Here is a 12,438-nt window from a genome sequence, read left to right on the forward strand (position 1 = left end):
TTTTAGGAAGGTAGGACCACTTTGCATGTGCCAATTATTTTCTTTCCCTTTCTCGAGAACCAAACAGTACATACTAATATCTAACAAATGAAAGCAACTCTATCTCACTTTTTGCTTCCAAAAAGAAACTTTAAAATGCTTTTTTTTTTTGACTTGCCCCACTTTTTTCTCTTTCTCTCCTCCTCTGTCCCCGTCGTTTCACTCTCTCAATCACCTCTCTCTCTTTCTCTCTTTGACTCTTCTTTTTGAGTTTGGTTGATCTTATCATCATTGCCCCGTAAACCCTAGAAGAAAACCATTTAGTTTAAGTAACATAAAGTTTGCAACTTTCCTTTCAAATTCCCTGACTTTTTCTCTCAATTCTCCCAAGAGAAACAAAGAAGAAGAACAATGAAGAAACCCCATTTTTTGTGTTGTCTTCTTGTTAGGTCTCTTTCAGTCCTTTGCTTCTTTGCTTTGCAGGTCTCTTCTCAATCTAACCCTGACTCTTCAGTCATGGAAATGCTAAAAACAACCCTAAAGATCCCATCTTCTGTTGACTGGTCTGAATCTGACCCTTGCCGATGGGCTCATGTTAAATGTGAAAACAACCGGGTCATCAGGATCCAAATACCCAGCAAAACTGTTGGTGGAATGCTTCCTCCTGATCTCAAGAACCTGTCTCAGCTTACCGTCTTTGAAGTCATGAACAACCAAATCAGTGGACCAAAACCAAGCCTTGCTGGGTTAAGCCAGTTGCAAGAAGCTAACTTTCACAACAACAATTTCTCTTCTTTGCCTTCAGATTTCTTCAATGGTTTAACTTCATTGAATTCTGTTTTTCTTGACTACAACCCTTTGGAACCTTGGGAGATTCCAGAGAGCGTAAAGGAAGCAACTTCTTTGAAAACTTTCTCTGCCAACAAGGTTAATATTAAAGGGAAATTTCCAGGTGTGTTTGACCCTGTTACTTTTCCAACCTTGACCGACCTGCATTTGACTATGAACAATCTTGAAGGAGAACTGCCTACCGAGTTGGGAGGTTCTATGATTCAGTCTTTGTGGGTTAACAGGCAGAGTTTGAATGGTACAATTGAAGTGATACAGAACATGGCTTCTTTGACAGAGGTATGGTTGCACGGGAACCAGTTTTCAGGTCCCTTACCTTAGACGAATATTGCTCTAACCTTAGACCAAGATAGTAGGAGAAATATGGCAAGAGGAGTCATCCAAAAAAAAAAAAAAATGGTTGACCACACACTAACTACGGAATAACTGGTTTCTGGTTACCTGGTATTAACATTGTCTTAGAGTACAGCTTCTTGTTGACATCCTCTCCATCATATCCCAAATTTCTCTCAAATTGATGTAGCCAATGTTATAGCAACTGAACAGTTCATAACAAAACTTGTTGGAAAGCTGAATACACCAATCCAATACTTGGGCACATTCTGCCATTCCGCCATTCTCTATTTCAACTTCTATACTTGGAAACACATATGGTGTTTGGACATCTTCTTTAACTGAAATGGGCTTTTCTTGTGTTCAGTGGGGATTGAAATTAGTTTTCTTATTGCTTCATACCTTGTTAAGCAGCATTTCTTGCTAGGTTTCCTTGTTTGCCTAACAACCTGATAACCATAAGTTAAATGTGGTTTATTTCTACAACTGTTGCCTGTGGTTCGATCTGATTGCTAATTTTCTCTGAGAATCCTCCTTTACATCCGAGACAAATAAATTTGAATACTAATCATTAAAGAAGATAGGATGTGGATATAATATAATGTCATGAACTTTTATTTCAGGTTTGAGGCAACCCGTCGAATTCGATTCGTGGAGAGTCAGGAAAATAAACAGTTGAATGGAGGCATAGATGAAGGGTCTGGCAGGAAGGGTGCCTGGCATGTGCCAACGTTAGCCATGACAGCTGATGTAATTCATAAAACCTATGATGAGTGCCTGAAATGTGGGATGGATGGATATGTTTCAAAGCGCTTTGAGGAAGAAAATCTCTATCAGGCTGTAGCCAAGTTCTTCAAAGCCAAACGCATCTCAGATTCATAGCGACAGCTCCACCCTCCTCGGAGAGCAGACAAATCGAAACTGAAAAATATATGCAGGTTGGACTTTACCAGCAAATTTTTCCGATCCTGCTGGTGCATTTTGGTTTAATCACTGCTTGGTTTGCTCGGATTTCTGAGAATAATTGAGCATCGAAAGCATGTTGTGGCAATATTTCTAACCAACTTCAATTTAATTTAATTTGATTAGAATTTCTGTACTTGTATACTGCCACCGGAACTCCATCCCAATCTGTTTGTATAGATCTTTACAAGGGGATGGAGTCAAAGGTGTGAATCTCATTTTCTCTCGAGACTTAAGCACACATCCATTTGGAAAGGGGTCCTGCCTTGATTTTTTTTCCTTTTTTTATAAATTTTGTTGTAAACAGTTTGTTATTGAGTTTTCAAATATCAGATTCTTCTTGTGTTCACTGTATTTTCTTTCATCAAATATTGAAAGAAAAGCTATATATATAAATAAAAGGTTTGAACATAAAAAAAATACTTATAGTTTTCCCTTCTAAATTTCTAATAACAACCAAAAAGACAGGTGTGTGTCTTGTAAATTTTGGCAGGCAAATGTAAACATCAGTAACGAAGTAGATAATACACTGGCGGATCGCAAGAGATTGTTTATTGAGCTTTTGTTGGGTGGGTTTTATATTAAGGAGCTCGACAACGACTATAGGTGGCGCAACCACGTTTTGCAGGGTTTGATGGTCGGTCGTAGGTAACGTAAGGTGAGGTTGGAGGAGAATTCCGGCCAGGCTGGCCAGCCCAAGATGGCGCTGCCGTTGCTGTACTTCCTCTTATTCCCGCTTTGCTTTGTCCATTGTCATCTTTTGCAATTCCAAACCATTGGAAGTTGGAGATATATTTAAAAGATACAAGCAAATCACAATGCGTTAAGAAAAGAAGTTCGTCACGTACCTTGAATCTTCAATAGTCTGCGGCTGACTACTCCTTGCGGGATGAAGATGGCTGATGCCAAAAGGAAGCAGCAAATGATCAGAGAAAATGGAGGTTTGGTTACCATTACTTTCTATGTTGGGTGCCTCCCAATTCCCGAATCCAATACTATTATGTTTCTGATATGCACTTCTTATTGACTCACACCAAGCTTTAAATACTATGCCGATGATTTTCTCACCGCCCAATATTTACTATCTCCCCCCCCCCCCCTTTTTTCTTGGTAAATGCAAGCTTTTTGGGTTTCTTTCAATTCAAGAAAATATTAATTAACCAACGTATATAAAGTTGAAGTGATATGTATTTTTATAAATCATTCATACAATAATTTTTAAAAAATAATATATAATAAATATAAAGTTTAAATCTTAATATTTATATATTTTTTATATTAAAAAAAGTTAAAGTAATATTTATATAAAATTTGTTATTATTATATTATTTTTTCTTAATTTTATTGAGAATAATATTTTTTAATTAACTTTTACCAGTTCTTATAAACACCAAATTAACCGGAATTTTTTTTTTTAAAGTGGCCTCCGCCTTGGGTCAATGACGGCTAAAATGGTTTATTCTCCCAAAATTGATTGGGCCTGACTTGGCGTTTTCAATTCGGAATTCCACGTATAAAACCGAAACATGTCACTTTGGGACCGAGTTTGGAATTAATGACATGCTGGTGTGAACGTTACGCAGACGGTCAAACGCAATTGTAAACATTTTTTTTTGTACAAAATAAAAGAAAATTTAATACAATATATTATAATATTATATTTTTACCAAAAAAGAATGATATTATAATATGATATATTTTAAAATTCTATTCAATTTAACCAAAAAATTACATGAAAATATATGTTATCTTAACACTCAATTATCATATTATTTTTTTTCTTTTTTATCAAATAGTGTGTAAAAGCAAAATAATTAAAGAGAGCTTACTATTGATGTTAGATTAAAAAAGCTCTAATTCAAAATATAACGTTCTGTAAAAAATATTATTCTCATGAATACTTTTTTATAAAGAATTTACTTTCCTCGATATAAAATTAAAAAACTATATATATATTTTCAATCTTAAATATCATAAAAACTAAAAATGAAATTAAAATTTAAAATAAATTTTCAATTAAAATTATCTCTTTCTCGATTTCTTTTAGCTTTTACTTTATCTTATATTTTTGTTATATTAATAAACGCAATTCTTTTTCAAATAAGGATTCTATTTTAAAATCATATTAGATTTATATCCGCATTACATGACGGTGTTATTATTAAAATAATAATATATTAACATATGTTAATGTCAGTATTTATATATGTTTTAATAAATAAAACACACAAATAGTAATACTTGCAGAATAAAAATTATCTTAATTGCTAACAAGAATCACAAAACAATTAATCATATATACAAAACAAAGTCTAAAAACTTCACTTTCTTATTATTAGAAATTAAAAAAGTAACTTGAAATACAATTTAATAATAGAATGCACAAAATAAAAAATTAGAGTAAGATATTACCTATGGCATTATAGATGACATTGAAGTTTTTTGATAAATCTTCAAAGTTCTTCTATGTGTAATAAATAGTCAAGGCATGATTGGAACTTCTCTCTATGATAAAAAAAAATTAAGCAAAGGCATGGTAATCTAAATTCTTGCTAATTATATTATGTGCATGTCTAAACCCTAGTTACTCCCAATAAACTCAAGAAAGATGAAATTAAAGCGGGAAAAATTTAATTAAAAATGAACTAAATTTTGTTAAAGCCATATAGCATTGAGATTTCATTCACTGTAAAGCCAAGACCCAAATTCAAGCCTTGATTAGTTAATCGACAATAGAGATAGAGATATCTCTAGATTGAGAAGCTTTCATGGCTTATCTTGCTTGAATGCAACCCGCTAGATTATCAAGCATGCCCTTGCTACTTAGTTTTTATGATGCTTGTTGTGGACATAATGTTTTCATGGAAGAATTGTAATGGCTATGTCGTTAAGTAGGAACCAATGGCTATACTTTAAAGGTTGTGATACAACTTTTCATTTTTCACTAGTGGAAGAACACAATTCCAGCTGCTTTGCTTTTGTGTTCGAGATTTGATACAACACAACTTTAGATCTAATCCATGCAAGAACCTTATAAACTGCAAAATCAAGCTAAAGCAAAGAGATGCACACCGCTAATCTGCCTACATTTCTTTCTTCCTCTGGCCCTCCCAAAAGAAACATGTGAGCCTAGCATCTGCAATAATAATATTTTTAAAAGACACATAACCAAATTATATAACATATGTAACAATAATTTTCATCAAAGTAAATAAATAATTTATTGAAACTGATCAACTCTAGATGCATAAAGTAGAATACTTCCCCGTAAATTCAAAAGCTCAACAATTTACTAAAAATAGATCCAACTATTAGCTATTTTTAATTTGTAACCATAACTAAAAATACTTAAGCTTTGAGTTTAAAGATTTAGTTACATAGTTTTAGTTATTATTAAAAAGTAACCAAATAGATCGAACCAATAATTCAATTTCAACTCAAATGCACTTGAAATTTAACAATTCACATGAAGCTATTTCCACAAAATCTTTGGTGAGATCGAACTATTTTCCAACGTAGCTCCTTCATATAAGAATTCACCTCAAAACTTCAAATTCACATTAACATAGTAGAATAGTCAGTTTTCTATTTCTATTTAACAAGACATTGTTATTTTCCTTCAATAAAATAAGCAGAGTTAAGTATTCCCTCATCTTACTGAAGACAGCTATTTGGACAAAGTAATGCCAGTAAGTAGTTATTTACTCCAAGTTCTAGTTTCAATTTTCCAGCTTCAATCGCTTTTAGAATTGATAATCTGATAGTCATTGCAAATTTTCGTTTACAAAACCCAGTCATAATCAATAAAAGTGTAAAATACCAAATTAAGAAGAGGGGTATTGATTTATTAGGCGTGGAGAGTTCTGGACTTTGGTTGAAGTAGGCTACAAAGCCGAAACAAATTCTACAGTTTCGTGGCCAAAGGACATTTCTGTGGCTTCACGGGAAAACTTTTAAGTCTACAACCCAAATCCCAATACTGAATTAGAGCAATCAAGGTCACTTGTATTCCTATAGATCCAATGAACACGCAACAGCTCCAGGAAATAAACAGTAATGACAGGAAGAAATCCATGAAGTATAATCATCAATAACCATTAAAGCCCTCATTCTTATTGCTCCAACCAATGAACTCCATGAAAGTAGGCAATGAGCTAACCACTAATTATTAAAAAAAAAAATTGATACTCCATCTTTCCTCATTGTTCTTGGTTTTTGCACATGGAAAATGCTAACCCTATTCTGTGGAGAGTTATGGTGTTCACCTTTTCATTTACCAATAGTTCTCTTTTACAATTTCTTTGTAATTCTGTAATGGCCTTATGATAGATATAAAAAGAACTTCAACACAGTGTTTTCATCCAAGAACCTGTCATTAACACTACAATTTGCAATAGTAATAAAAGTTGAATTATTAGAACAACTAACTAATTGCCTTCATTTATTCTATTCTATAAAACTCGGATGTAAATATGTAACCAACTGTTTGTTTACTATTGCAAACAATGTCTATTCTTTATAACTCTGCTGTAAATATGTAAGCAACTATGTAAACAATTAATTAGTTTAATTGCAGTACTAATGTCTATTCTATATAAAGTACATCTATTTGTTTAATTGCAGTACTAATGTCTATTCTATATGACTCTGCTGTAAACATGTAAGTAACTATGTAAACAACTAATTAGTTTTATTACTATTGCAAATTGCAATGCTAATTAATTGCTTTCATCTATTCTATTCTATATAACTCTGCTGTAAATATGTAAACCACTATTACTCAAAGTTTCCAACTCCAACTCTTGAGACACCCTATACCATGAAGAAAGCAAATATGTAAACAATTTTAGAATTGAAGCAAAAATAAAATCTAATCATATACTTGAGTTTTACAAATGAAAATATCAAACATGAAAAAGAAAATTCCAAACTATTTTATTCTATACACATTAGTTCAGTTTATACTTTTTTTCACATTTAGGTAATAACAAATTCATAAACTTATCGACCATAAGAACTTGAAAATCCTTATCATCAGACTTATTCCAGAGCTGCAGTAATCATAATCATTATTTATTATGGAATAAAGACTAACTCCTGATCAATTACCTAGTAATCCTTTCGTGAGCCTTTATATTCTAAACCTGAATAATTTTGAATTAATAATGCTAACCTGGCAAATAGTCATATTCTACTATGAATGTGGAATTGTTAAATAGATCCTAATGAACATTTAAGAGTTAGTCAATGTATAGTAATTGTTATCAACATTATACATGCAAAATTTGAATATAAAATATATGATGACATGAAAAATGAAATCAAAACTTAATTGATGAAAAACATATAAATATCTATAAATGAGCTCTTGAGAAATGTAAGTTTCCTTTTTGTATCATATATCTAAATTGTCCAAAATCTCATCAATTTTCAACAACACCCCACACTTTCTATTTCATCCCTTTCTATCCATATTTGCAAAAATATTATCCATTGCAATACCTCTGACAGATATCATAGACACCCACTGATATGCCAACAGGCTGCCATGCAACTACTACAACTATTACTCGTGAAGTAGCCAGTACCTGCTTTCTCATACTGGCAATTCATAATTGTATGAATAACTCATAACATCCAACAGGAGATACATTAAAAATATAATCCATATAAATGGAAAACTTCTACCCACTAACAGGAGATTACCAACCAATTAGAAAGCAGAAAGATTGGGATGAGATATCATTACCTCTCTCCCGAAAATTCCATGCTCAATCAATTTCTCTTTCTTCTTCCAGTCTCTCGAAAGTTTTAAACTCAGCAGTCAACCTTTTATCTCTCTTTTCGGGTTTTTTTTTACAAACCCAAAAAAAAAAATTTCCTGCATACAATGTTCTCATACTTGATAAAGAGAAAAACTTCGAGCAAACGACAGAACCTGAGAAAAAAAATAAAGTAATTAAAAGACATAAATTTGACTATATGCTCTCAACAATCAACAAAGCAAACAAAAATCACTCAAAAAAGAAAAACACTACAAATGCATGAAAGGAATCAAAGGAAACCCAAAAAACAAATCTAAAAGAATTAAGAGATAGAGAAAGCAAAAACAACATTACAGATTGGCAGAATCGGCAGAAAGAAGAAGGAAGAAACAGAGACTTTCTTGTTAAAAATAAAAACCATGGTTTAAAAAAAAAAATCATAAACAATGGTATCTGAAGCTTGAAGCTGAGGTTAAAGAAATTTGTTTGTTTTCGTTGCAGAATTACTGAATTGGGAAGCGTGTAAATTGATCTTATCAGATGAAGCTTCTGGAAGTTTTTTAAGATCAAAAGTACCCATTAATTATTTCTTTTTCCATTGCTAAGTTGTCCCCTCAGTACAAAACGGGGACAACTATTTATAGTTATAGATGTTAATATATATTTTTTTCAGCAGCAAATCTCTCCCACAATCAATTAGTCAATTGTCTTATATCTTTTTGTAAAAATCAAGTAATTCATAAACATTAAAATCACATGTTAATTTTTTTTCTTTCATGAATTTCTCCCAACAATCAACTAGTTAATCAATCATATTAATTTATTTTGCGTTACATATATATCATTCCACATTATACCAAGAATTAATACCTATTTAAACCTAGCTTTGGTCACGAAGTTGAGCAAAAAATTGCATAAAAAAACTCAGTGAACTTTCTTACAGTTATAACAATGGCGAAGGCAAAGTTCATGGCTGCTTGCTTGGCACTCGTTTTCCTTTTGTTGGCTTCCTTTGTTGTGCTGATGAATGTACTTATCTATCAACATTTTTTATCGAATCAACTGATCGAATGTGATAATTTTCATATGAAATTGTTGGTTTTTGGTTTTTTTTTTTTTTTGTGATTTACAGGCAGCAGAGATATTGTTGGTTTTAGCAGGAAAATAACAATTGATCAATGTCCTCATCCACTTTGTAAGAACTTTAAACGGTGTTGATGTTGCATGACTGACAAAGAGAAAGAGTGTTGGGACACTCGTGAAATTTGCTTGACGAATTGGCCACCTTTTAGTGCACATCCTCGGCCTCTCACTCCTTGAATAATTTGTGCCATTAGTTCATGCTTTCCATGTTAATTCCTTCTTCGTATTTGTTTAAATCAACTTGATGCATTCGCTATTTTAATAATACGTGTTTGGTCAAAAAGATTGCATGCTTTTGGATTTTGATGTCAAGCCTTAATAGTAACTTGAATATTTTTAATTTGCAATACGCCATGATTTCTCCTTTGTTTTGGCTTTTAGAAGGTAATTTCAAAGGCCATTAAAAGCGAAAAAATAAATCATGGTACTTTATATATAATAACAATTGCTTTGCTAAATTCCTCAAAAAAAAAAAAAGAAAAATAAAAAGAATATGCTTTGATAAAGCTGAAACAACACAAGAACATGAAATGTAGATAGAGAACAGATGCATGTTTTCTGCAAAAATTGTCGGCTATGGGCAGTCAAGGGAGACATAAACAACTACCGTTCTTATACTTAAAAGCTATTTTTATGGTCCAATATTAATTAGGTCGAACATATCTAACAGAAAAGTTGTAATTAAATTGCAAACAAATTGATAGGTTGAAGAATTATCATATGGGTGCAATTCTGTAAGTGCTTTGATTCTGTTCGCTAGCCTTTCAATATTAAATCGTGATCCTACGCACGTGCTAGCACACTGTTGAAACTCTAACAAAGACAGCAAAATTACACTGTTGAAACTCAAACGATCTTAGTATGGTGTAATTTGTTGACCTTAATGTTTAGTTTCTGCTCGTGAAAGAAGAAAGAAATTGTGGTGCAACTGCTACTGCTGGATTCAGAAAATGGGGCTGTAATTATTTCGGAAAAATTAACCAATTTTTTTTAAACATAAGATTATTATTCCACCTTTACTTCGAAATAATAGGATGCATTATACACAAATATATTTTTGAACAATTGTGTCGGTGCATCTATATGCAAGAACGTGCATTTCGTACATCTCTTGCTGTTCTATTCGTTTGACTCCCAATTTATTATAGTAACTAGATAGCAGATAACAAGGTTTGCTTGTGGAGGGTTTTCTATTGGCTATGGTGGCAGCCATGCTATGTTTGATGGTATAGCTAGGCGCATTGAACTTTCTAGCATCTTGGGCTCACATATCAATGGGAAAGAAGCAGGCCGTGGCAAAATTCAGCCAGGTAGATCCTCAAGGTGAACAGGAACTAGTCACTCTAGCCATGGAGAAGGAAACTATGGACACCTGGAAAGCACAATCAGTTGCTCCAAGTGCTTTACATTTGATATTTTATATGAGTCATTTAAGTTTATGTTTAATTGACTTATAATAATTCAATATATAGCAACTCTTATCTGCATAATCCAGGACCAACGGAGCAGTCTTTTGAGAAATTAACCTAATCTACTTGGTATTATTATGCCAAGGCTCTCGAGGCCTCGGATAAATTTTTCGCCTCTATACGAGAATTAACCATTGTTTTGTGTCGGATTGGTCGAGATTTCCTTTCCTGCATGCTCTTGATTCCTGATGGAGAAAGGCTTCTAACTCAGCTATCTTGGCAACTTCAGTCCCAGAAACTGCTTTCCTAATGGTAAATCTTGAAGAACCTGATAGATTCCTAGTTCGGATTGGTATTGGAAGACAATATGCGCATGATCTTATCACCAATTTCAATAATCTAAGCTACATATAGTTGAGAGACAATCCATCTGGTTTTAAGCTTTATCGTATTATTATAGTTTAGTATCATTATGAAATTAAACTCCCATCAAAATAATCTAAGCTACATATATTAAATCCAACCACCTCAATTAACATAAATTGCCCCACACATTTAAAAAAAAAAAAATTGTGCCCAATTTTGCAAATGCCACTTTGGGGTTTCAAGAAATTGTTTAACTTTTGTTGCTTTCAAGATATTGCGTGCCCTCTTTCCTTAAAAGTGAACTGATTTACTTTGGGATTTCTAAGAAATTGTTTAACTTTTGTTGCTTACAAGAAATTGTTTAGCTTTGGTTGCTTACAAGATATTGTGCAATTTATACAATGTTTGAGAGTTATCTTCTCTTGTATAGCTCTAAAATTATTATGTACAGAAAATTTTCGAATTTGTATTTCACTAATTTAAACACTTTTATCATAATTAGGTGGTTTTAAAAATATATATGAAAAATTTGTTATTTTTATTCTGACAGGTCAACCTATCATTGATGAGTTTTGATCCAACTCGATCTCTTAAGGTCGATTTTTTTTTTTAAATCAAGTTTCAGGTCAGGTTGAATTGAGTAATAGTAAAAAAAATTAAAATCGAATTTTAGACAAATTTGTTCTAACTCGATCTGGCATATAAAATTATTTGTTTAATTTTATATTTTTATATTTATATAATTTTATATTTACATTAAAAATAATATTTTATATTCAAAAATTATATTTTATTAATTTTAAATCAGATCAGATCGGATACAATTTTATATAATATTGATCCGAGTTAGGTTCGGATAAAAAAATAAAAAAATCATCTATCGTGTCAATTTAAGTATTATAAATATAAAATTCAGTTAAGTTCGAGATGAACAAAAATTTACCCCAATCTAATCTATTACCATCCCTAAATACAACCTAATGAATTTTTTTGTTTGGTTCATCTTATATTGTAATATGATCGTAAATTTATAAGTATTCAATTATCAACAATTATGTGATTTATATTTTAAAAATAATAATCATATAATTTATAAAATTTTGAATTTTTAATGTTAATGATCAAATATTAATCTTCAACAATTTTATGTAAACAAAATAATTGAATGTTAGCTGGGATTTAAATAAAAAAAACTGAGATTTGAATCATAATGTTTCCTTTTATAATTTTTTTTACCAAAAAAAGTATTGCTTTAATTATAGGAAAAAAATTTTAAAAAAATTATTGTAATACTCTGGAGTTACCATTTTTGGCCATATTTCTTTACAAGTTCATCCTAATCAGCTGGATTTTTTTTTTTCTTATAATTTGTTTAGATAGAATTCTTATAAATTTTTCTACAATTTGAATTATAATTATTAAAAAAATTAAAGCAAATCTCATGCAAAGCGTCCAAGAAGATTTTTTTTTTTTTTTAAAGAGAGGAATAAGAATAGACAGGGGATTACATCCTGGCTTTTTTAGGAAGGTAGGACCAATTTGCATGTGCCAATTATTTTCTTTCCGTTTCTCGAGAACCAAACAGTACATACTAATATCTAACAAAGGAAAGCAACTCTGTATCACTCTTT

The 12,438-nt window shown here is 31.6% G+C and overlaps 1 protein-coding gene and 1 long non-coding RNA gene across 2 annotated transcripts; one reads left to right on the plus strand and one right to left on the minus strand.

Moving 5' to 3' along the window:
- Positions 1 to 2,383, plus strand: LOC111289043 (receptor protein kinase TMK1-like). The gene is made up of 2 exons (XM_089760072.1): positions 1 to 1,107; positions 1,785 to 2,383. Exons 1-2 carry the CDS (start codon positions 391 to 393, stop codon positions 1,788 to 1,790), a joined length of 723 nt encoding a protein of 240 aa, XP_089616198.1. The 5' UTR covers positions 1 to 390; the 3' UTR covers positions 1,791 to 2,383.
- A 146-nt stretch (positions 2,384 to 2,529) lies between these two features.
- Positions 2,530 to 3,246, minus strand: LOC149519374 (uncharacterized). Its single transcript, XR_016341802.1, has 2 exons — positions 2,973 to 3,246; positions 2,530 to 2,881 (listed from the first exon to the last, which is right to left on the minus strand). It is a non-coding gene; the product is annotated as an uncharacterized LOC149519374 (long non-coding RNA).
- Positions 3,247 to 12,438: the final 9,192 nt, after the last annotated feature.

Source organism: Durio zibethinus, chromosome 4, assembly GCF_047325235.1.
Source record: "Durio zibethinus cultivar Kanyao isolate XHJ-2024 chromosome 4, ASM4732523v1, whole genome shotgun sequence".
Classification (NCBI taxonomy): domain Eukaryota; kingdom Viridiplantae; phylum Streptophyta; class Magnoliopsida; order Malvales; family Malvaceae; genus Durio; species Durio zibethinus.

Bases quoted from the DNA above. Each gene is read 5' to 3' on its own strand.
- LOC111289043 (XM_089760072.1), top strand. From the start codon at position 391: ATGAAGAAACCCCATTTTTTGTGTTGTCTTCTTGTTAGGTCTCTTTCA.